This window comes from Perognathus longimembris, chromosome 10 (genome assembly GCF_023159225.1).
Source record: "Perognathus longimembris pacificus isolate PPM17 chromosome 10, ASM2315922v1, whole genome shotgun sequence".
Taxonomy (NCBI): Eukaryota; Metazoa; Chordata; class Mammalia; order Rodentia; family Heteromyidae; genus Perognathus; species Perognathus longimembris.
In genome coordinates this window covers 52,168,495-52,190,353 of record NC_063170.1, presented here as the reverse complement: position 1 = coordinate 52,190,353, position 21,859 = coordinate 52,168,495, and the positions used below count along the sequence as shown (strand labels likewise).

Here is a 21,859-nt window from a genome sequence, read left to right as displayed (position 1 = left end):
CAAGAACTTGAAGAGCAGCTGACGTGACATCTTTCCTCTCATGCTGCCGAAAATGTCAACTTTGTGAAGGACAGTGAGAAAATGGTTTGCCGAAAACTTGAAAGGTGGACTCCAGAGATGTGCACCATGTCACATGCGATATAGTCTCCTGAGGCCTCAGAGACCCACTTCTGGCCTCCGCCATGGCCTGCAGGTGGGAGAGCTTCCGGTCTCCCGCTCGGCTCCAGAAATGACTGCACTTGTCCTGCATATTGTCTCAAGTTTGCAGGATCATGATATACAAGAAGTGAGTTGTTAGCCAGTGTGCAGTTAGGTGAAACTTGAGTCCAGGGCCTGCCTTTCCGTGTGTGTGTGTGTGTGTGTTCCTAACGCTAGGTTCAAAGGCATCCACACCTCTCCAAAAATCAGAGTATAAGGAAGGAATGTGTACTTTGTGAGTTTGCATCATGTAATAAAACTTATGTAAGCACAGGGAGTTTTTTGGAATGATACTCAGAAGAACATAAGGAAAGACAGGGGAGACAGGGGCTAATTAAGAGATGATAATGCAGCCAGGAGCCAGTGGCTCACACATATAAACCGAGATACTCAGGAGGCTGAGATCTGAGGATCATGGTTCAAAACCTGTCTGAACAGAAAAGTCCATGAGGCTCTTACCTTCTATTAACCAGCAAAAAGCTGGAGGTGGAGGTATGATTTGAGTAACAGAGGGCTAGTCTTGAGTGAAAAGCTAAGCAAATGCATGAGGCCCTGAGTTCAAACCCCGGTAATGTCACAAAAAGAAAAAGGAGCAAGAGTGAGAGAGAGGAAGAAGGAGGAGGAGGAAGAGAAAGAGGAGGAGGAGGTAGCAGTGGCCCTGCAGCAATGCTAAAAAGTAAACGCCTTGAGGGAAAGGACAGACATGGAAAAGGAGATATCCAGTCTCCTAGACTGCAGAAAGCCATATCCCACCCTAGGACTTTCTAGCTAAAGGTTTTAAATTCCAGCTTTATCTTTCCTCTCTTCTCATTTTCTGCCACTTCCTAAGTGTTAAAAATATTGACAAAGAAATGACACAAGACACAGCCAGTTTTTTGACAATTTTAGAAGCACTCTCTTGTTTCTAGGAAAAAAAGAAAAAAGCACATAACATGGCCTCTATGAGCTACTAAGACAGTTCTGCTGTGATGGTTTGGCAGCCAGGGTTGCTTGGATGTACCTTGGAAACGGTGCAAATATCTCTTTGGAAAGAATTGGAAGCTTAATAAGTAGGCCGTGTACCCTTGCAGTCTCTGGCTCCAAATTCCTTCCAAACTTAAGAAGCTGAGAACCCTAAGTCAAAAAATATTCTTTCAGCTAGGCTCAGTGGTAGATGCCTGTAATCCCAGGTATTTGGGAGGTAGAGGTAAGAGGCCAGAGCAGGAGAAAGTTATGGAGCCCCTATCTGAAAAGCAAACAACAAAGCAAAAGGACCAGAAGTATGGCTCAAAGAGCACTTGCTTAGCAAGCATAAGGTGTTGTTTTAGTCCCTGGCAGATCCTATGTCAAGGTTCCGTTTGATTTTTTTCTTCTTTTTACTCTCTAGAAAGCAGTTCTTAAAAATGTGGCCCTGGAGCCAGCAGTACCAAAGAACTTGTAAGAAATACAAATTCTCAGCTCCTAACCAAGACTTGAGAAAGTCTGAGTGGGGCCCAGCCGGCAGTCTGAGTTGTCACAGGCCTCCAAGTGACACTGAAACATGCTCAGGCCTGAGAACTACTGCCCTAGGAAAAGGTATATATTTCTTCTGTGCAAAACAGTGGTTCCCCAAAATAATAGCCAAGAATGTCCACTCAGCAGCCCTCTACATGTTTTGCTAAACCTGGCCAGTTAAAATGGACAAATTACAGAGGTCAATGAGAAGGAAATTCCCATGTGACCAAACTTTTCTCATAGTGAAATCAATTGATTCCTCAGTTTGTGAAATAGCCTTTCCTATTACCAACACCATTTCAGAGCAATGCCGGCAATTGTAAAGAAATTTGCAGTTGATGTCCAAAAAAGAAAAATTCACAATTTATTTTTTTATTTTTATATTTAAGTAGTTGTTCAAAGGGGTTTTGAGTCAGCATAACAGTTTATAAATGCAATGCATCACAATTGGTTTTATCACCTGGCTTTGCTGAACTCTGTACTATACCCTTTCCAGCCTGAATGGGGTTAGTTTGTTTTATTTACATTAAAATCAAGCTAGTTACACTGATATAGGTAATCAGGAAACAAAGTAAGGAGAGTACAACAGTATTAATTTATTAGCTTGCTTTTTTCAATAGTGAAGTTAACAATTTGGAAGGAAATCCACAGAAAGATGATCAGAGAAATAAAAGCTGTTCTTGTTTTTATTTTATTGTATTTGTCATCATTCATTTTTATTAATAGAAAATAAACGCAAGCTTCTCTCTGATGCTTTTTGTAATAGCACTAGAATTTGAACTCAGAGCCTCACACTTGGTAACCAAGTGGATACACTATCACTTGAGCCACTCCATGAGTTCTTTTTTGTGTATGGTGGTTATTTTCAAGATAGGATCCCCATTTTTGCTCAGGCTGACCTCAAGCCATAATTCTCCAGTCTCTGCCTCTCATGTTACAAGTAGCCAGACTTGTAAATTCTACCTTCTGATACCTTTAATAATTATAAATGTGAATCATCAGAACAAAAGACAAGAGAATACAATCAAATGTCACATTTTGTAATAATACCCTGAACAGGGAGAATTAGCCAAGAAGATAAGGTACATATAAATGTTCAGTTCTTATCATCTCAAACACAAATGAAAAGGCTACCAGCCTTATAATGCTTCTTACATAATGAATGAAAGATCTGATTAACAGGGAAGTTTCTCTTTGAATAAAGGCTATAGATGTCTCTGGGCTATCCCTGCTACATGGTTTTGACAATTTTGATTATGATCAGTAAGCTCCTCCGTAAACTGTAAATTACATTTAACAATATTTTTCCTCTGGATTAGTCTTACATTAAAAAGCAAAATGATGTTCTTTCTAGCCAAGCATGTACATATACATGTCAGTTGCATATGTGTTCAATAAAGAAAAACTGGAAGAAAATGAAGGAGGGTATGACACTGTTCAAAAAGAAATGTACTCATTACCTGACTTACATAACTGTACCCCCTCTGTATATCACCATTACAATAATTTTTAAAAGAAACTGTAAATGCCAGAAGTGTAACTTGCAAACATGTTAAGTAACCAGAGAAAGTATGACATGGATTTGTGGGGGGCAAATCCTGATATTTAACTCCTGCATCATAGATTGAAAAATAAAACAAAGCCGTGTTTTCAATTTTCTAAAAGAAAATTGGAAAACATAGCACTGATACTTTTCTGGAAATCTTGAAAACAAGGGCACAGACCCCTCTATTTCATGGCCTCTTTGGTGTTTTTGTTTTTCAAATAGGATGTTTTTTTATCATTTGAAAGAAGAGAAGCTGACCAGTTAACAGGAGGTATACTTTTGTTCATTGCCAAATCTTTTGTGCAGTCAGACTGGTATTAGATAAAGGACTTTCCCAACTTCTTATGGATTCTGGAGAAGGTCTATAAATAACAGCCATTTGTTTGGTCTCATGATGACTCGCATTTGCAAACTGAGGAATGTTCCAGTGGAAGTGGCATAGTGACACACCAATCTGCAAACTGGCTCAGCCAGTCATCAAAACAAGTCACTAGAAATCTGGGAAACGGAAGGCTTTAAACGGGTCAGATTATCCTGTGTCTAATTTAGTATGGGTAAATCTGGGCTATGAATATGCGACGTCACTTCATATCTCCAACTTGAATAGCCCCATAATAAATGGGGTGATGTATATGTGTGCGGTGGTATCACAGAGCAATGAGAATGTTGGGATTACAATGCAGTTCATCACTTGCATATTCCAGTGGCTTTCTCTGTGTTCCAATGAGTTATTCACCAAAATTGGAAGACATGTGGTTTGACCTTCAATTGATACGTGAGTGTGTAAATTCATCTGAACTATAAATTGAGCCATTTGAGAGCATTTAACACTTGAGTGAGACACTGGTTCAAGGCATCAGTTTTCAAGGGACTTGGTGTGCCTAGTTCAGGAATCCATACTACAGTGAAGTGGGCCAGCTAGGTGACCACCTTAGCTGAGGAAGATGTTAGTTATCACTGGCCCAAGAATACCATAATCCATTAGAAATGGATTTTGTAATTTTCCTAATTTCAAAAAAAGGTTAGCATCTAATGCAAATATTTTAAGCAGCCACAAACCAAACAGACAAGTGTAAGAACTGGACTTAACCCTTCAGGCCACCACCTTGTACCTTTCATCATTTCATTAGAAATGAGCTGCAGTTCTGCACATGTCTGCAGCATTTCTCAAACACAGCCCATCCACTTTAGAAGCCTGTCCTGAATAGCAGGGCTTCTCCTCCAGTCACAGCAGTCATGGTGGCTGTGGTTTCTGCAATGGACAAGTTCTTCCTGCTCCACAGCTGATTGGACAGTATCAGCAGACAAGGTTCCCGTCACTTCAGAACATGTCTTCTTTCAGGCCCGACGGGATTGGAACAGTGACTGTTGAAGAAAAGGAACGCTTTGAGGAAATCAAGGAGAGACTCCGAGTTCTGCTGGAAAATCAGATTACTCATTTTAGGTAAGGATCTGAGGTCCAGGGGCATATGTGAAGAGTTGGGGGGACACAAACTAAGCGTTTCAGTTTCCCAAACCTCTAAATCTATCAGAGATACATGAGGCCATTAGAAAAAAAAAAAGCTGAATGGAAAAGCAAGCCAAGTGGGGACACGGTTCTATAATAACTAGCCAATTTCAGATTCATAGGTATGCTTCCTTCCAGTCTTTATGTGAGCTGACTCTGGTTATCAGTTGTTAAAAATAATGGATTTGAAGCTTCGTTCAAGTTCCAAAATAAAACAGTAAAGAAAAAAATTACTATCAATTAGATCATAATGAAAAGGGAGGAGGGGCGATAGAGGGTGTCGACAAGCAGTCTCCACGTCCTCCATACTCTCAGAAGTAAAAGTAGCTGTCTACGCCATGAAAGAAAGAAAGAAAAAAAAGGCACTAGGATTAGCCTCAGCGAAGTAGGTCTTCTTCATATACTGGAGACAGCCAAGCTGTTCCTGTATTTAACCCGTGATACTGTGTAGCCTACTTCTGCTTTGGAACAAAGTGGGCAAGATTAATGCTATGGTTTTGGACCAGAGACCCTGAATAGTAACTTAAAAGTCACGGTATTTATAATAGTTCACATTTATCAAACAGTTTCTCTATGCCAGTTTTTTCTATGGGACTGGAGACATGGGACTATTAACTCATGTTTTGTTTTGTTTTAAATCTCAGAGCTTAATACGCTTGGCCAGGTGAAGGAACTTCCCAGAATACCTTAAGTACCCCATGCCACTGTCTGTAGTGTGGACAGTGTTTTGAAGAGCTCAGCACAGCCTAAAACAGTCCCTGCAAGTGAGAGCAGTACCGAACATATTGTTTTTCTGTCCCACCTAAATCCTCCTTCCGTGGAGCAAGATGTTGACAAAGGATCTCTTACAATTACAATGAAAAACCACAAGGAAGGACAGTTCACAGGATATAAATCTACTCTAACTGCATCACTGTGGTTCATGCATTTATCTCGTAGAGCTTAAAAAAACTGTGTTTGAATTTTAGTCTCTTTCACCTAATTTTTTTAAGTGCCAGGCTCTATAGTAATATGTAAGGTGACATTAGCACTAACTAATGATTCTTCTTCACAATAGAAATCTAAACAGAGCCTTATGTCATCACTTGAAATACTCTTTTCTGTTGTAGACATTTGCCGAGTCCTTCTTTAGTCATTATTCACACATACACATATATATATATTATATACACACATATAGGGTGTGAATTCAGATTAACATAACACAATGTGACAAAATAAAAAGCATTTTCCGTTCCTCAGCAAGAGTTGCTATAGGAATCAAATTGCAGCATATTTCCTGCTAAAAAGTAATCAATTTAGGCAACCTAAAGAATTTTTTTTTTAATTTTAGGTATTGCTTTCCATTTGGTCGGCCGGAAGGTGCTTTAAAAGCTACTCTCTCACTCTTGGAAAGGGTAAGAATAAATGTGAAAGGCCCATAAAGAGATAGAGATGGCGTAATTGTAAGGAGCTATTGTAATTGAATGACCCAGTTTGTAATTTTCATAGGATGTGTTTACCATTCATCCAATACCATTATACAAGTAAGGAAAGAAATTGTATCTCCAGACATTTAAAAATGTAAGGATTTGAAAAGACCCTTATGGCCCTTCCCTGATTTGTGAATGGGCTTTGCCCTCCTTACTGTAGACAGCTTTTTTTTTCTTCCAGTTTTCTTTCTCACCTTGGCTCTTCCTAAGTCATGAAGAAGCCTTCACAACTAATTTCAAACTTGAAGTATTAGAGAAGTAGAAATGAATAATGCATTGTTTGGATTTTCTTTATCTCTTTTCCTGCTTTCTACCGGAAGGTCTTGATGAAAGATATTGTTACCCCAGTGCCACAAGAGGAGGTAAAAACAGTCATCCGTAAATGCTTAGAGCAGGCCGCTCTGGTCAACTACTCGCGCCTCTCTGAGTATGCCAAAATCGAAGGTAAGGCTCCCATTGCCCCAGTTTTGAATTGGCGTTTCTATATCTCCCTGGGGAAGTTTCTTGTCTTTTTCTGATCGGCAACTAGTGGTGGATCTGAGTACCTTAAGCTAAAACCGGAAAGCACTTGAAACGTAGACACTTCCTTGGCCTTGACCAAGAAATAAATGAATGAAAAGACCAGCAGAAGCTCAGGGGACAGTCTTTGTAAGGGAAGAATATCAACCAAAGGATGTGATAAAGAAGGTTCTTTGGAGGATTTATGTTGCCCCTAAATTTCTGTTCCGTGTCCAATACTTACCTATGAAATAATTTGGTAATATCACTGCCTTCTTTAAGGAGAAGGAGAAGCAGTCTGGTAGCTGCTGCTGATAGCATTGGAAATTTTAAAAGCTTAACTCTTTCTTGTCCCTTTGGGAGTATTTGAAATTTGGTGTTAGGTTAGTGTCAAGCCCTCTCTCTGGGCTCCAACTTAGCTTTAGGTCTCATTCAGTCTTGTTAGTATATAGAATTCTTATTATTTCTGTCTTCTGGAGTTTTAGGGAGGAGGTCACAGATGACCACATGAACTCCCCCCCCCCCCAAAAAAAAAGGCACTTTGATTAAACTCTTACTTGAAAAGGTATGGTTTTTTGGGGCCTATTCCTAATCAAAGGTATTAATGACTTTTCATTGTTACCCTGTTGGCTGCTGTAGGGTGATTTGAAAACCACACCCAACTTGACCCAGTGGTGTAAGTGTATAAATGTGGAAGTTCTGTGTGTAAAACTTGGTGTGTCCGCATTCTGGAATCTGACGTTCTCTCACACACGAAACACACCACACCCAACTAAAACCAACAAGTGCACATTTCCTGCCTCAGGACATGTCTGAGGAAGAAAGTTAACAAAACTAACCAACCACCTAGACTCCATCACTTAGCCTGCCAAAGTCCTTGTTTCCTTTGAAAATTAGGTTAAGATCATGTCAAATTTGCAGCATTCTGGGCATTACATTTCTCCTCCTTCTTTCAATTTTGTCTATCTGACAATGCAAATTGTGTACCAGTGGTAATGAGTTCATTGTTATGCATCCAGGGAGAAACACTTAAGAATTGGGCACTAAAAGGATGTTTATCAACTCTTGACTTGGTAACGAGTGACAAAAACAGAGGAACAAGAAGATTGTTAAACAGCTATAGCAGCAAGTCATTGTTGCAGCATTTACCATCCCAGGACATAATGATTGGTTTGATTTAGTAAAGTCAACCAGGTTCCTAATCATTCTAGGCAAGGCCAGAGATGGGATGGGATGAAGAAACATTCAGTTGCCATGGCTGCTGCCTCAGAGCTCTTGGTTTAGTTATTAGTAGTCTTTTGGTAAGATCTGCTCTCTTCTTTCAGATAAATAAATCCAATAACAAACTTTAAGATCTGTAAGTAAAAATGCATTCATTTCCAAATTAGATCAGCTGGTCTGTAATTTCCTTTTGTGCCTCAATTCTTCTTGGTTGTGTTAATTATCTTTTGCACTGTGACTTTTAGGTCTGGGGATTCTTTGAAGAAACCAATTCTTTTTTTTTTTTTTCCAACTCTCTTTGCAGAGAAGTACCTCATTCCACACTACCTGCTCTCTTCTGCTTCTCTCCTTCCTTGTTCGTGATTGGCTCAGCCACTTTTTTTGCTGTGACCTCTGCAAAAGTGGCTGAGACACCAATTTCAAAGCATGCTGGGCTTGTTAATTCAAACAACCCAACATCCTCTGGCTGCATGCATTAGGTTTTCTTCCATGAACATAGTCCACCATGGGCTGAGATATTACAGCTTTAAAGATATTACTACCAGACAGCTTTCTTTCACAAGGCTCTGATCCTGCTCTCAGAAAAGAAATGTACCATTTTTTTTAACATTTGTACCTCTCTGTAAGCATTAACCGCTTAGTTATCTGAGAATTTTGGAAAGACGTTGTAGTAATATTGCTGGAGACTATGTTTATGAAGAAATACCTCAAGAGCCTTAGATACTAAAGTCTGAAATCCTTAGTATCTTGGAGCCTTAAATCAATAAAATTATGTTTCCCTTTATTCATGATGTTTTTTGGTCATTGTATTCTTACCAACAATTCTAAAGAGACGTGTAAAATCATGGTCACAATCTCTCTCGTGACTCAGTGACTCACGGCATGCTGAATGGTTAATCCAGTAGACCTCAAATTTTGAAACTCCTTTTCCTTTTATCCTGTGTTTATCCCAAAATACTCTGTGGCTATTTTCCCTTGAGCTAATGTAACGTTTTCCTCTAACCTATGACCTTTAACCTCTTTACCTCTGACCTAAGCCTCTTGCATGCCCAAATCCTCTTTTATAGGGAAAAAGAGAGAAATGTATGAGCATCCTGTCTTCTGCTTGGCCTCCCAAGTGATGGATTTAACCATTCGTGAGTACCTACCACCTCCTCGCCATGCTGTCTTCACTCTTTCTGTTTTCATTATTTCAAGAAAATCCAGATCCAAACCAACTCACTCTCCTTGCTTCAAGTTTTTTAGCATTGGCTTGTCTGTTGGTTCTGTCTGTGAAACCCAGTGTGAGAAGTCCAGTCACTTTTTATCAGCCTAAAACAGGTTAGACAATTAAGCCATTTGTTTGTGATAAACTCAGATGTCTCTGTAAGTTTTTTCAGTTATTCTCTGTCTGTGACCTGAATGCATTTTTACTTTGCTTGTGTGTAACCCTAATTTGTAAAGTGCTTGTCACTGGTACACAATCAAAAGGTAGCAGCTAGGCTGGGGAGCAATGCAGATAAAAGGACATTTGGGGCAAAGTCATAGCTTCTTTTCCATGTTTAAGATGTCAAGCTTTTATGGTTATGAGACCACACTCAGTGGTCCATTCTTTGTAAAAAAAAAAAAAAATTTAAATTAGATCTTACATGCCTCCTATCTATTCTCTCTCAAGCTGGGAAGCGCTTCCTTGTTCTCTCTGGAGATTTTGCCTTGTCCTTGTCCTCTGAGCTCTGGCTAGAACATATGACTTAATTGTCATTTGAACAGTTCATGTATGTTTCATAGCTTGATTTCACATTAAACTTAATTTTACTAATTTTCTATTTGTGCAGCATTTTCCACCTCTGTGAAGGAGCCTTTTTTTGCTGGCCCCCACACTTTGGGGCGGTGGGAACGCGAGGGCAACCTTTTCTTTCCGATATCATGTATCACACATAAGTGGGGGGCATTTTGGTCCACTTGCTCATTAATCTTGCATATATGTTCTTGTTTCTCTCTCTCTTCTCTCCTTGTTGTGCTCTCTCTTTCAAATAGAGAATCAGAAGGATGCAGGTGAACCAATTGTATATGCATTATCAATTATCAGGACTGTTGAGTTATATTCAGTTTTATGGTTTTGTTTTTTGTTTTTTTCTTTTAGTAGCTCCTTAAGGTATGTACTCCAGAGAGCAATGTGGAGTTGCAATGATACTTAAGGAGTTAATTTGTGCTGTCTAAATACATCTCATGCCCATTCAACGTTGACCTTTATAGAGCAGAATTTTCATAAAGTCATAAGCTTTGAAGGAACAGACTTCTCTTTTGCTAAACAGCTTCATTTCATCTTTGGTTTCAGGAGCCAGTGATTGGGCCTCATGTGCATTTTTTTCCTTTAAAAAAAAGTTACTGAACCAAATGAATCTTCCTTTTTTTGTTTTTTGTTTTTTTATTTCTTTTCTCTGTTTTCTGCCTTATGGAGAAGTTTGTATTCTTTGATGAATGTGTATTGGACCAGAGAGGAAGAAACTGTGTCCGTGTTGTTCTTGTGTGTATTACACGATAAAGCAAGAAGCACAGTCAGGGTAGCTGAGCAGGGGCTGTTGTTGGAAGTTTTACACTAAGAAAGTTCTCAGGCTTTGAAAATTCTCTGTATGTTCGGTCCTAAGACTTCTTAGCTGATTTTTAAGGAGAGCTTCAACTTAACAACATGAAGAAATGTGTAGTAAATTGCTTGTTGTCTTCAAGATAGAAAAGATTCCCCCCAATTTAGTGTATTTCCAAATAACTCAAAATATTTGAGGGCACATACTAAGCAGTAGGGTATGAATAAATAGTTGAAGACCCACAAACCTATGTTCTTGATGTATGTACCTTTCTCTCCCTGATAGAGAAGACATTCATTCATTGATTCATTAGACAAGGGCTTTGTGGGAACTCACCTTATAGCAGATAAATGGCAGAGACTGTGTAAAAAACGGAGCAACTATAGCCCTTGGCACCTATGAATAAATCACAAATTCATTGTGCGTCTTGCTTGAGCTATGTGTTGGAGAGGTAGGACATTGTCAGCAAACCATGTTAGCCATTACAAAGTGATAAGGCTTGAATTGCATCTGGGGTGAGATGAATCAAAATCTCTTGAGGGGGGCTAGGTTTGAAAAGACAGTCTAGATGGAATAATGTGTGCAAATACATAGCACCATATAGATGATGAAAAATAATAACTCACATCTGTTTACAGAAAATGTGAATTTCATGTCCAGTATATCAGGTAGGAGTTTACATGCTTTGCATGTATTAGCTCACTTAACTCTCAACATCCCTTATGGTATTACTCCCATCTTACAGATAAGCAAACTAAAGCACAGAAAGCTTTATAACTCACTGGAAGGTGAACGACAATAACCAGAAGCCTAACTGGTGAACTAGAATCTGAAAGGCCAAAGCCACATTTTTATCTGCTATATAATGAAGTATGGCTGCAAAACATTCACAGTGTGGCAGTCGTGAGTGACAAAGGAAACAGGAAGCAAGATCTCAGAGGCTTTTAAATGCCATAATGAGACAGTGGCATGATAATGCTTGACTCTCATCCCAACACTCAGGAGATAAAAGCAGGAGCCCTGATTGGGCTACTAAGAAATTCCTAGGTTGGCCTTGCCTACAAAGCAAAACTCTATCTCAAAGATAGATGGATGGATGGATGGATGGATGGATGGATGGATGGATGGATGGAACTGGAGCTAAGCTCAAGAGGTGAAGCACTTGCTTAGCAGATAAGAAGCCCTGGGTTTAATTCTCAGTAGCACAAACAATGTCCAGCAGACATTAGTCTCACCTGCAAGGGTAACAGAGCCATTGAAGGCTCCTTAAACAAGGAAGTTGCATAAGCTTGGTGGTTACATGAGCAGAGAGAAAGAACAAAAATCATATAGAAAGGATTAAGATAAGGAATGCAGTACGCTGGATTATGAATGGAAGTTCACAGCAGATAAGGCTTTGAAGCATGGGATATTTGGGGCCTTTTCTAAGCATCACATCACAATGACCATAATCATGTCTAACCTTTCAATACTTTTTTTTCCCCTTAGCCTCACCCTCATTTTGCAAGTTCCTTAAGGAATAGAGCACAAATGCATGGATGGCTTTCAACAACCAAGTGTATGGAGGTAGCAGGGTTATAGGTGCAAATTAGGGACCGTTCCTGAGGTCTTTAGTCAGGCTGTGCTTTGAGTCTTCAGGATGTTGCAGAGAACTTTCTGGTGGACTTAGACTTGATGTCTGGTGGTGTTATTAAAAATAAACTGTTAAGTTTTGTTACAGTAGCTCAAAGGGTGGGGGAAGATGCAAGACTGCTAGTCTATGAGAGAAAAGCTGTGATCCTGCAAATGAATGTTATTATTTGAAATGCAATTCCATTTAAACCATCACATGTTCTGAACTAAGCAAACTCTGAGAAAGTCTTCGCTACTATTGCTGTTTTGCTTCAGTTCTTGGCTAAATACTCGCATAATTTTCTGATCATCATAACGATTCCACTGGAATTTGAAATAAAACAAGTTTTTTTCCTCCGAACATGCCAATATGTCCAATTTGAAAAATTGGGCAGATAATTTTTAGATAGAGAGAAAAAGTAGACGATTGATGTCAAATTGAAAGGCAAGTTAGAAAAGTATATACAGACACACACACACACACACACACACACACACACACATACATATACATTAAGTTAAGTAAAGCCAGATATAGTGGTACACAGATGTGATTCTAGTATTCAGAAGGCAGAGTCCATAAGTTCAAGGACAGCTGAGTTAGTTACATCATAAGAACCTGCTCAAAACTGATTTATCACAGAGTCTATTTTAACATTGAGCCGCTGTAATTCCTAAGCCTACACCTTCAAAGTACAAAATGCTTGTGATGGTTAGTAATAAAATTGGAAGGTCCTAAGCCTCAAATAATAAAAAATAAAATGTAAAACTATTCAGTATTTCCATATCTTCATTTGAGAGATCAGGTTGGTTGGCCACGCTGGTCTCATACATTGTCCTCCATAAGGTACTTTCCTTGACTTTCCTAACAGGGCCACAGGGTGTGGAGAGACAGTTTGCTGAAGGAAGCTACTGCACATGCAATAACAACTGCTATACATTATAGCATCCATCCATAACTACGCTCACTTTTTGTAGGAACAACTGCTCAGTCCCAATTGGAGAAAATATTACAAAAATCATCTACTCTTTGTGGATACTACTTATTTTCATTTACCTAAAATATTTTAAATTGTCTCAAATACTTTTGAAGTTGTGTTAAGACATCTAAAGTCTTCAGGATTCCTATTCAGCATCTCAACTTAGTACATGGGGTAAATTCATTGTGTAGCTGAAAACCCAGAGTATTTTCTTTTCCACAAAAGCACTGCATTGGGCAGCATTCAGTACAGACTTCCTTCCACAAGTATTTGAGCACCAGCCTAGGGCCGGGCAATGTTCTAGGTCATCAAAACACAGGATCTGATGGGCAAGAGTGGTAGGCAGACGATGTATATATAAGTTGCTCTTACTATAGGCTGCAAGTGATCAAATAGAGTTGTTATCCAAGGAATTGAGCCTTTGTTAGGAAAGTCCTCTCTTGTTAGGGCATATTATAAAGTTATTCCTTTTCTTTGTTTATTTGTTTGTTTTTGGCAGTACTGATGTTTTTAACTCCAGGGCAGGCACTCTACCACTGAGATACACCTCCAACTATGACAGCATCACTCTTACTATGAAGGCATCTATCAGAAGTTTTTCAGTAGCAGCATAGCAAGTTCAGTTATGTATATCTAGAAGATCACAGGATGGTACACAGACTAGAGGCTAGCTTGGATGCATTACCCCTGAGGTAGAAATAATGAGGGCTGAGTTATGCGTTCGTCTCCTTAGCAAAACTGTAGTGAGAAATAAAGTCAGAGACATTTTGCAGGTTGAATGGACAGGCTGTGCCGTCTTGGTTCTTTAGGGAAGGAGAGAGAGGTGAATTCAATGAAAAGAGTAGAGAAAACATATTCATCTATCAGTCATTGTCAAGATGGAGTCCAAGAGATAGAATCTACTGAAGGAGATTCCTGGAAATGAAAGGGGATCAAGTATCTGTAATGAGCAGTGTCACTAAAAAATCACATTGCGCTTTAATCCTGAAATCTTTGGTCCATGCCACCCCCATTCTAGAGAAGAAAGGTACCTCAGGAAACATGATACTTTATTTGCCTAGTTTCCTGTTCCTCCTCAGCCTTCTATCCTCTTCCACTTCAGATCCCAACAAATTTCCACAGGCTCTCACTTCTTCAGCAATCACATAGTACAAACACTGGCACCTTCAACAACGTATTAATGGCTGGAGCTTGGTAATAAGTGAGCTTTTCATCAATCATATCCATCTCTCGTGTGGTATTTCAGGGACTGGCAGTTTGCTCGCTGGAACCAGAGATGGTCAGGTTATTTAAGGGCTAATTTCAGTGTCTCTCGCTCCTGGATGATTCTCTTCCTTGGCTTCACCGAGCATACAAAGGAATTTTCTTTTTGTTTTTCTACAGTCACATTTAACTCTCTCTCTCTCCTCTCTCTCTCTCTCTCTCTCCCTCCCTCGCTTGCTCTCGCTCTCTCTTGCTCTCTCTTGCTCTCTCTCGCTCTCTCTCTCTGGAAGCCAAACAGATTTAATTGTGTAAACATGAGCAATGGTAATTGGGTAAATGAAGTTGGAAACCAAGGTATGATGTTTTTGTTTTGCTCAGTGAGGAGCTTTTTTTTAAGGAAGTTTGTTTTTCTATGGTGGCAAACCTCACTGTCAGAATTCTGGACAGGCAGTTGGCAGGAGGGAATTTGTTGATGAATTCCTCATCAAGACCCATTGAGCTGAAATACATATCGGCTGTCTCATGGGTTATGGATGAACCCCAGGGTGCCTCATGGTTTTATTAACCAACCATGAGACCAAGTGTTTCCAGGCACTCATTTAGTTACCTGGAAAGAGTAGCAGGCAATTTCCTTGACTTGCATGTGTACATACACTGATAGAGCTGTGAGGATGTGTGACAGAAAGGTGCCTAAATTTAGGGAGTAATGTCCACACACACAAAAAAAGTAAAACATGGAGAACTGTTTGTTTTAATAACAATCAGTCCTTAGCTTTAAATACTATCATTTAAAATTGATTTTTTTCCAAATTCTATTTACATACACTCTTTCCTGAACAACTTAAAAAGGAGCTGGTAAAGACTTGATGTCATTTTGTGTTCCAAACACTGAGGTGGTCCAGCAAGGGAAAAAAAAAAAAAGAAGATCCCATCAGGTCTTGCTTTTGAATAGCTGGCTTTGGCAGAATGTTATACTTATCTACATTTTCACTCCCCCTTTTTTTCTATTAATGTCACTAGAATTCCATTTCCTATATGCCTGCCATAAAATTAATTTTCCCAGTTGAGAATTCAAGCAAACTAAGAAGCACACTTGGCAACTGATTATGTCCCTCTTGCCATACAGATTGCTTGATAAACGAGAACTATTAGAAAAGAGCAGGTTCAAGGCTAGTGAGAAACTTGTCCCAGCTAGCAAACTGTGTGGGAACTGCAGACGATCGGTGCCTGCATGGACGGGGAGGCCATTGTTATGGGATGTTTGCAGTGCTGATATTGTAAACCACATGACAGATGGGTCAAGTGCTGATTACGGTATTCTAACATTTGGAATAGCAAGTAACATATTTGATAAGCTGGCAAGTTTTATATATGATTCAACCCACAATATAAAAGCCATGAGAATTCCAAATTGAAAATAATTAAATGAGCTGGAAACAATCAGATACCACACATTTTCCCCCAAATGACAGATTTTGACATGTTGAAATTCCACAAAGGGAGCAAGAATATTTCCTAGCTCACTTGAACTAATAACAGCCCTTCATCTGCTTTTGGAAAGTAATTAATTCCAGCCTTCTCACAATGAGGAGGTAGCAGTAAACTTTGGAGGCATCTTGGGCTTGATGGGGAGCTCGCTCATACCTTACTTGCTTCTGTTTTGTCAACAGTCCTACCAAGTACAGAGAAAAAGATATTGATTTTGTCAATGTATAGTAAACTAAAGAATGCAAAAAGCCAGGTGCCCGTGGCACAGACCTATAATCCTAATTACTCCTGAGGCTAAGAGCTGAGGATTGGAGTTCAAAGCCAGCTCAAGCAGGAAAATCCTTGAAATGCTTATCTCCAGTTAACTACCAAAAAGTCCAGAAGGGGACACATGGCTCAAATGTAGAGCATCAACCTGAGCAAAGAAAGCTAAGGGACAGAGAATCCAGGCCCTGAGTTCAAACTCCAATTTTGAAAAAAAAATAATACAGAGGGTTAAATAGGTTCAGGATTATCTGGGAAATAAACTGGTTTGTGGAGGATGAGAAGCCCAAATCTCCAACTGTGACTGCGTCTCATCCTGTTTCTGGTTATGTGAAAGGGAGAAGCAAGTGTTAATATGTAGTTGCTCTTCATAGTACAAAAGTACATCTTTCGGTCAGTGATGCTGACTCCATCATTCATATATATCCATCCAGATAAAGCACCGAGTACTTTTAGTCGGCGTCTCAATATCTGGGGTTAGCACTGGAGATGCTGGTTAGAGTCCCTTGTCGAATCATGTCACACCTCTGTTAATGTTGAAGGAGCACCAAGAAAGCAACAGCTTTCCATTTGTGTTTTATCATTTTTGCTTGTTCGGTTGTTCTTTTCAGAGTTTGTTATCATACTTGTTACTCTTTGTTAAAGTCACTTTGTCTCTACTTTTTTTTTCTTTTTTTTTTTTTTTACTCTCTTCACCTACCTGGGCAGCTTCCCGGCTACCTGCTGGGCCTCCTCTACTCACCCAAAGACAGACCAGCATGTTATATCAGAGGTTCAAAGGCATGACTAGGCCAAGATCAAGTATTGTAAACCTCTATCATTCCTTTACTTGGCAGCTTTCTAGTTTAGTTGGCTTTTCTGTCCACTTTTCTTCTAATTTTGTCTTGGTTCATAATCAGCTGAGGCTCAGGCTCTCAAGTTTAAATCGTAGAGGTTTCAAGATACTCAAAAGAGAGCATTTATTTTCAAATGTCCACATTTTTTTTGTCTAGCTATGTCTGACATATGCAACATTTTCAAATCTCAATGTCAGCACAAAATAACATTGTTGTTGCATAACATTTTGCATGACAATTTTTTCTATGTTATGAGCTTCAATTCTGTTGTATGAAATGTTTTCTAAGTAAACTGTATTTTTAGTTTCTTCTCGTCAGTGCTCCAGCGAGTGCAAGATTGGGGGATAGGAATATTGCAGTACATTTCAAGACAGCAGAAGTGACAAAAAAAATCATTTCTAAGCACAAACTTCTCCTTGACCTCTGTGGGGGGAGGGAAGAAGTGCTGAAGGATTTTACACAATATTTTCTTTAAAGACAACATTTTAGAGAAATCACATCTAGTACATGTTTGTTTGGAGTTGTTGGTTTTTTTGCCATTTAACTAGTAAGTCAGTTAGGCAAATGAACAGGAAGATAGTGTTGTGTTTCCCTAAAGTGGCTTGATCTACAGATGATGGAATCACAATGATTAATAGTAAATGAAAAAGTCTGGCTACCTGGGGTAATTGGCAGATCAAGCATTCTAGATTAAAGGATCATTAACCCACTTACTCTAATGGCTGTGTGTTTAAAGTCAAATTGCAAAAGGTCTTATTAAACATACTGTCTGTATATATTTATATATATACACATCAGGCATACACATATATGCGTACATGTATGCACACTCATAGGCTGACTGTGTGTACATGCACAAGTTATGTGTATCTGTTGATACAGATTGTCGTCAATCTAAGAGGACTGTGTATTAAAACAAATCTTCAGGTGGTCCTAGCTTAAGCATCTTGGACCTAAGAATCGTTCACATTTTTTGGATGAATGTGCATGACAATGCCGTTGGGAATTATCTCATATGCCTTGCATCACCAGACTTCCCCTAGATTGGTGAACACTCTATTCAAAAGGACAACGTTCTCTGTTTTTGAAGTGAGAAATTTCAACAATGTGTCCCAAGTGGGATTTCCTGCAGATTTGTATTAATGTGCAGGCTTGTCTGGTTACTAGAAAATGTATGTAAGTGTGTGATGTGGGTTTGGGTGTGGATGTGTGTGTCAAATGGGTAATAAGTATAGGATGAGGAGTTTGCAAATTGATGTGTAAATGTGAATGCCAACTAATAAAAATAGTAGCCTGTGCATATTTACTATCAAAATGCAAATCCCTCACTCTACACATATTACCCAAGCATATATACACAGTATGTTTGTAGAAATGCCTGAAAGTTTATTGATAAAATTACAATAAGTCCACTTAAGAAATCACAAGCCGATCAGGTTCCCTTAAAGCACAGAAGTCAACCTTGGCATTAGTTCATTCTATACAAGTATATTTTCTCTGGATCAGGCAATGAGCTCCTAGCTCCTAACTTCACACATCTTTATATTAGGTGTTGGTGCCTCTTTATCTCATCCTTATATTTATACTGCCCACGGTGCCCACCAGAATGCTCCAACTAGATTCAGCCACATTTCTGCTTGGACATTTCACTGACCTGAATCCAGACAGACCATTTCATGCCAGCCACTGGGCCTACTTGGACTGAAATTTTCAACACTTGGGTAATCTTACCCCACCATATCCATTGGCCTTCGCTCCTATGGCTGGAGCATTGTTTCTGCATAGTGTTTCACTGAATTAATGTTTGTTACTAAATACTACATTACTAGTGACCTGGAGTGCTCATCACCTATCTCAAAAGTTGCACAAAAGGAAATTAAGAAGCCTTAAGGGCTGGGAATATGGCCTAGTGGCAAGAGTGCTTGCCTCCTATACATGAAGCTCTCGGTTCGATTCCCCAGCACCACATAAACGGAAAATGGCCAGGAGCGCTGTGGCTCAGGTGGCACAGTGCTAGCCTTGAGTGGGAAGAATCCAGGGATGGTGCTCAGGCCCTGAGTCCAAGGCCCAGGACTGGCAAAAAAAAAAAAAAAAGCTTTAAAAAAGAAAACTATCCATATCCGAAGATTTTATTTAAAATTCCTCTCATCAATACATACAATACAACCCAATAAAATGCAAAAACTTCCTATGAAGTTTTAAGAATTTCTCCCTGGCAAAGAACTTGATGCCAAAGTATATCTGTTTCAGATGAAGAAAGGAAAACCAGTTTCAGTAGCCTTTTTGAAGACAAACCTATCAAGCATGGCATTGTACTAAATCAGTTAAGCACATACACACTCCTAATGATTCTAATACTTTCAGATCTGAAGGGAACCAAGCATGAAATATAAATTCCTAGTGAGCTCAGAATGGTTGATTGAGCTCAATCCAACTCATTGATAGAAAACCTTTTATTTTTAATATTATTTTTCTCCAAGGATAATAGTTTGTGGCATTTAGCAACATAATGGTATTTTTGGATATCCATGAATTCAGTTCTGTAAAGGGCACTATTGAAGCCAGGGACTATATTCTCCTTGAGCTGGGTGAAAGCACAACCCTGTCAACTCAAGAGAAATGAAAGACAACAATACCAACCACAATATATGTCTGTAGTTGCCATTTCCCTGATCAAATTTCAGTTACAGCTGCAAGTTACCACCAGCTCATGTCATAGTCTGTTCTCAGCATTCTTTTAAATAGTTCTCCAGAATGGCCAAAGGATGTCTGATTTTTCCTATCTCCTTTCTCGATAACTTGAAACAAACAGACCTTTGCATAGGCATTTTCATTTCACTACCTGTTAAATAGCAGCCAAACCGGTTACAGAAAAGTGTTATTGTAGTGAACATTTAGTGGCCCACCTATAAAACAAATGTACAACAATGAAGATTAAGCTCCCCCCATTCCAGGTAGCCCAGACATGGTCTAGAGAGTAATAGAAGAGAGTAGTCCATTCATGCTGTCTTTAAAGAACGTTGTGTACAAAATGTCACTACATTTGCAGTGTGCTGTCATAGACTTCATTTTAGCTTCCTGTGCAAATTTCAAGCTGGAGCACTGCTTTTATTTCTACTATATATTATAATGATGGTGATAAGAACGAGAAAATGGCTTTATGGTTTGCTTACTACTACTTAGATGGCATTTAACATTTGCATGAAACTTTTTAAATTGGTAACTATTCAAAATCTCTTATCCACTAGTTCTAATGGCCACAAAACTAGCTTGCTACTTGCCGCTGAATTTTAACACCAATTCTTGTACTTCAGAAAATGTAGGCCGATTAATCACTCCTGCCAAAAAGCTCGAAGACACAATACGTCTTGCTGAACTAGTCATTGAAGTTCTTCAGCAAAATGAGGAGCACCATGCAGAGGTGAGCAGGCTGAGTGTGAAATGTTGCTACATGTCCCTTAGCTATACTGTCAGAGCTGGCTCTGACAACCTGGATATGAATAAGATGCCTTAACACCATTTTCTTTAAATGGGGCCGGCCAAGTGAATGAAAGTCCAAGTTTTGGAAGAAGTTTTTAGAAGGTTGTTTGTAAACAACTGTGGTTATATGTTGTACATTTCAGCCTAAGATTTTAGCTCTTTTGAGCAACAAATGAATCAGGTGAGTACACTTTTAAAGTTAACAAATTAAGCAACACCTGAGAACCATTGTTCAGAACATTCAGAATATATATTTACTTATTTATTTATATGGTCTTTTGTGGTTGTTTTTGTTGCCACCACTGTTGTTTTGATTAATTCTGATTCGTGGATCTATAGCCATCTACTTGAATTTATCTCTGTGCTAGAGTTTCCCTCCTCCTCCTCCTCCTCCTCCTCCTCCTCCTCCTCCTCCTCCTCCTCCTCCTCCTCCTCCTCCTCCTCCTCCTCCTCCTCCTCTCCTCCTCCTCCTCCTTTCTTCTTTCTTCTTTTTAACCTTAGATTGCCTAGGTTGCTGAACTTGGTGGCAGAAACAAATTATTCTGTGTTGTTCAATTTGTCAATTCTCTAAAATATACATCTAAATAAATACAGCTTTCTTCTTTTCCAAACCAGTACTAAAATGATGATTTTAATAATTATGACCCAGGGGATCTCATGACCAACAAAATCCCAAGCCTATAAGGACTTAAACAAACCCAATCCTTCCAAGGTAAAATTATGATGTTAAACTAAACCATTTCAAAATTGAGCTTTAAAATCATATCTCATAAAATAACTTTTGTAAAAACTACATTAATTCCTCTTCTTCTCTCCAGTTAGATTTATAGAAGAGTGGGGGTTGGAGAAAAGGCCTTCCATAAAAGTAATTTTCAAGTACATAAAATGATCATTCTTCTTACTAAGTGATAATTGACAGGATAGTAAAAATACTATATTAATATCCCACACAACCAGCCAATCCCGACTAATGCCTGATTGCATATTTAAATTTCCTCCCTGTTTCTCTACTGTTCCATTCAATCTTGGCTGATCGTGGCAGGGAAAAGAGGTATGTGATTAAACCGAATGAGCCAGCCACCTGCTGTCATATTCTGTGCATGCCCTTCCAATACCATGTCTTCTAATGGGACTTTTCCTGGTGCTCCTGCTTTCTAACACTGACCCCAGGAATGTAACAGCAACTTCCAGTGGACTGCTTGTGACATGGGTGGCCCTCCACGGCAGGGTAAATGTGGGGTGATTCTCTTGTGCGTGCATGAAGCGACTGATGACAACGACTGCGGTTACATCCCAACACACGCCCCCTACCTGCCTTGATCCCTAGCCTGTTGCAGTTTCCTCTGTTCGTCCGTACTTAACCTTTATTCCAGCAGCTGAGTACCGAGCATAGTAACCCATAGCTCGTGGGAGTGATACTAATTTTCCTCTACAGCTGTCTGTATGTGAATCATATATACAGTATTTATATATAGAGAGAGTGCTGAAGTATCCTGACTTCCCCCACAGACTCCTCTG

The 21,859-nt window shown here is 39.3% G+C and overlaps 1 protein-coding gene across 3 annotated transcripts in view; it reads left to right on the top strand.

Moving 5' to 3' along the window:
* The window catches only part of Cadps (calcium dependent secretion activator), a 429,166-nt gene that overhangs the window by 306,897 nt on the left and 100,410 nt on the right, over positions 1-21,859 (top strand). For all 3 annotated transcript variants that reach the window (XM_048356072.1, XM_048356074.1, XM_048356073.1), the window contains 4 exons: positions 4,560-4,661; positions 6,058-6,121; positions 6,517-6,640; positions 20,176-20,282. In XM_048356072.1, the coding sequence (XP_048212029.1) occupies positions 4,560-4,661; positions 6,058-6,121; positions 6,517-6,640; positions 20,176-20,282 (397 nt within the window). The remainder of the gene's footprint in view (positions 1-4,559; positions 4,662-6,057; positions 6,122-6,516; positions 6,641-20,175; positions 20,283-21,859) is intronic.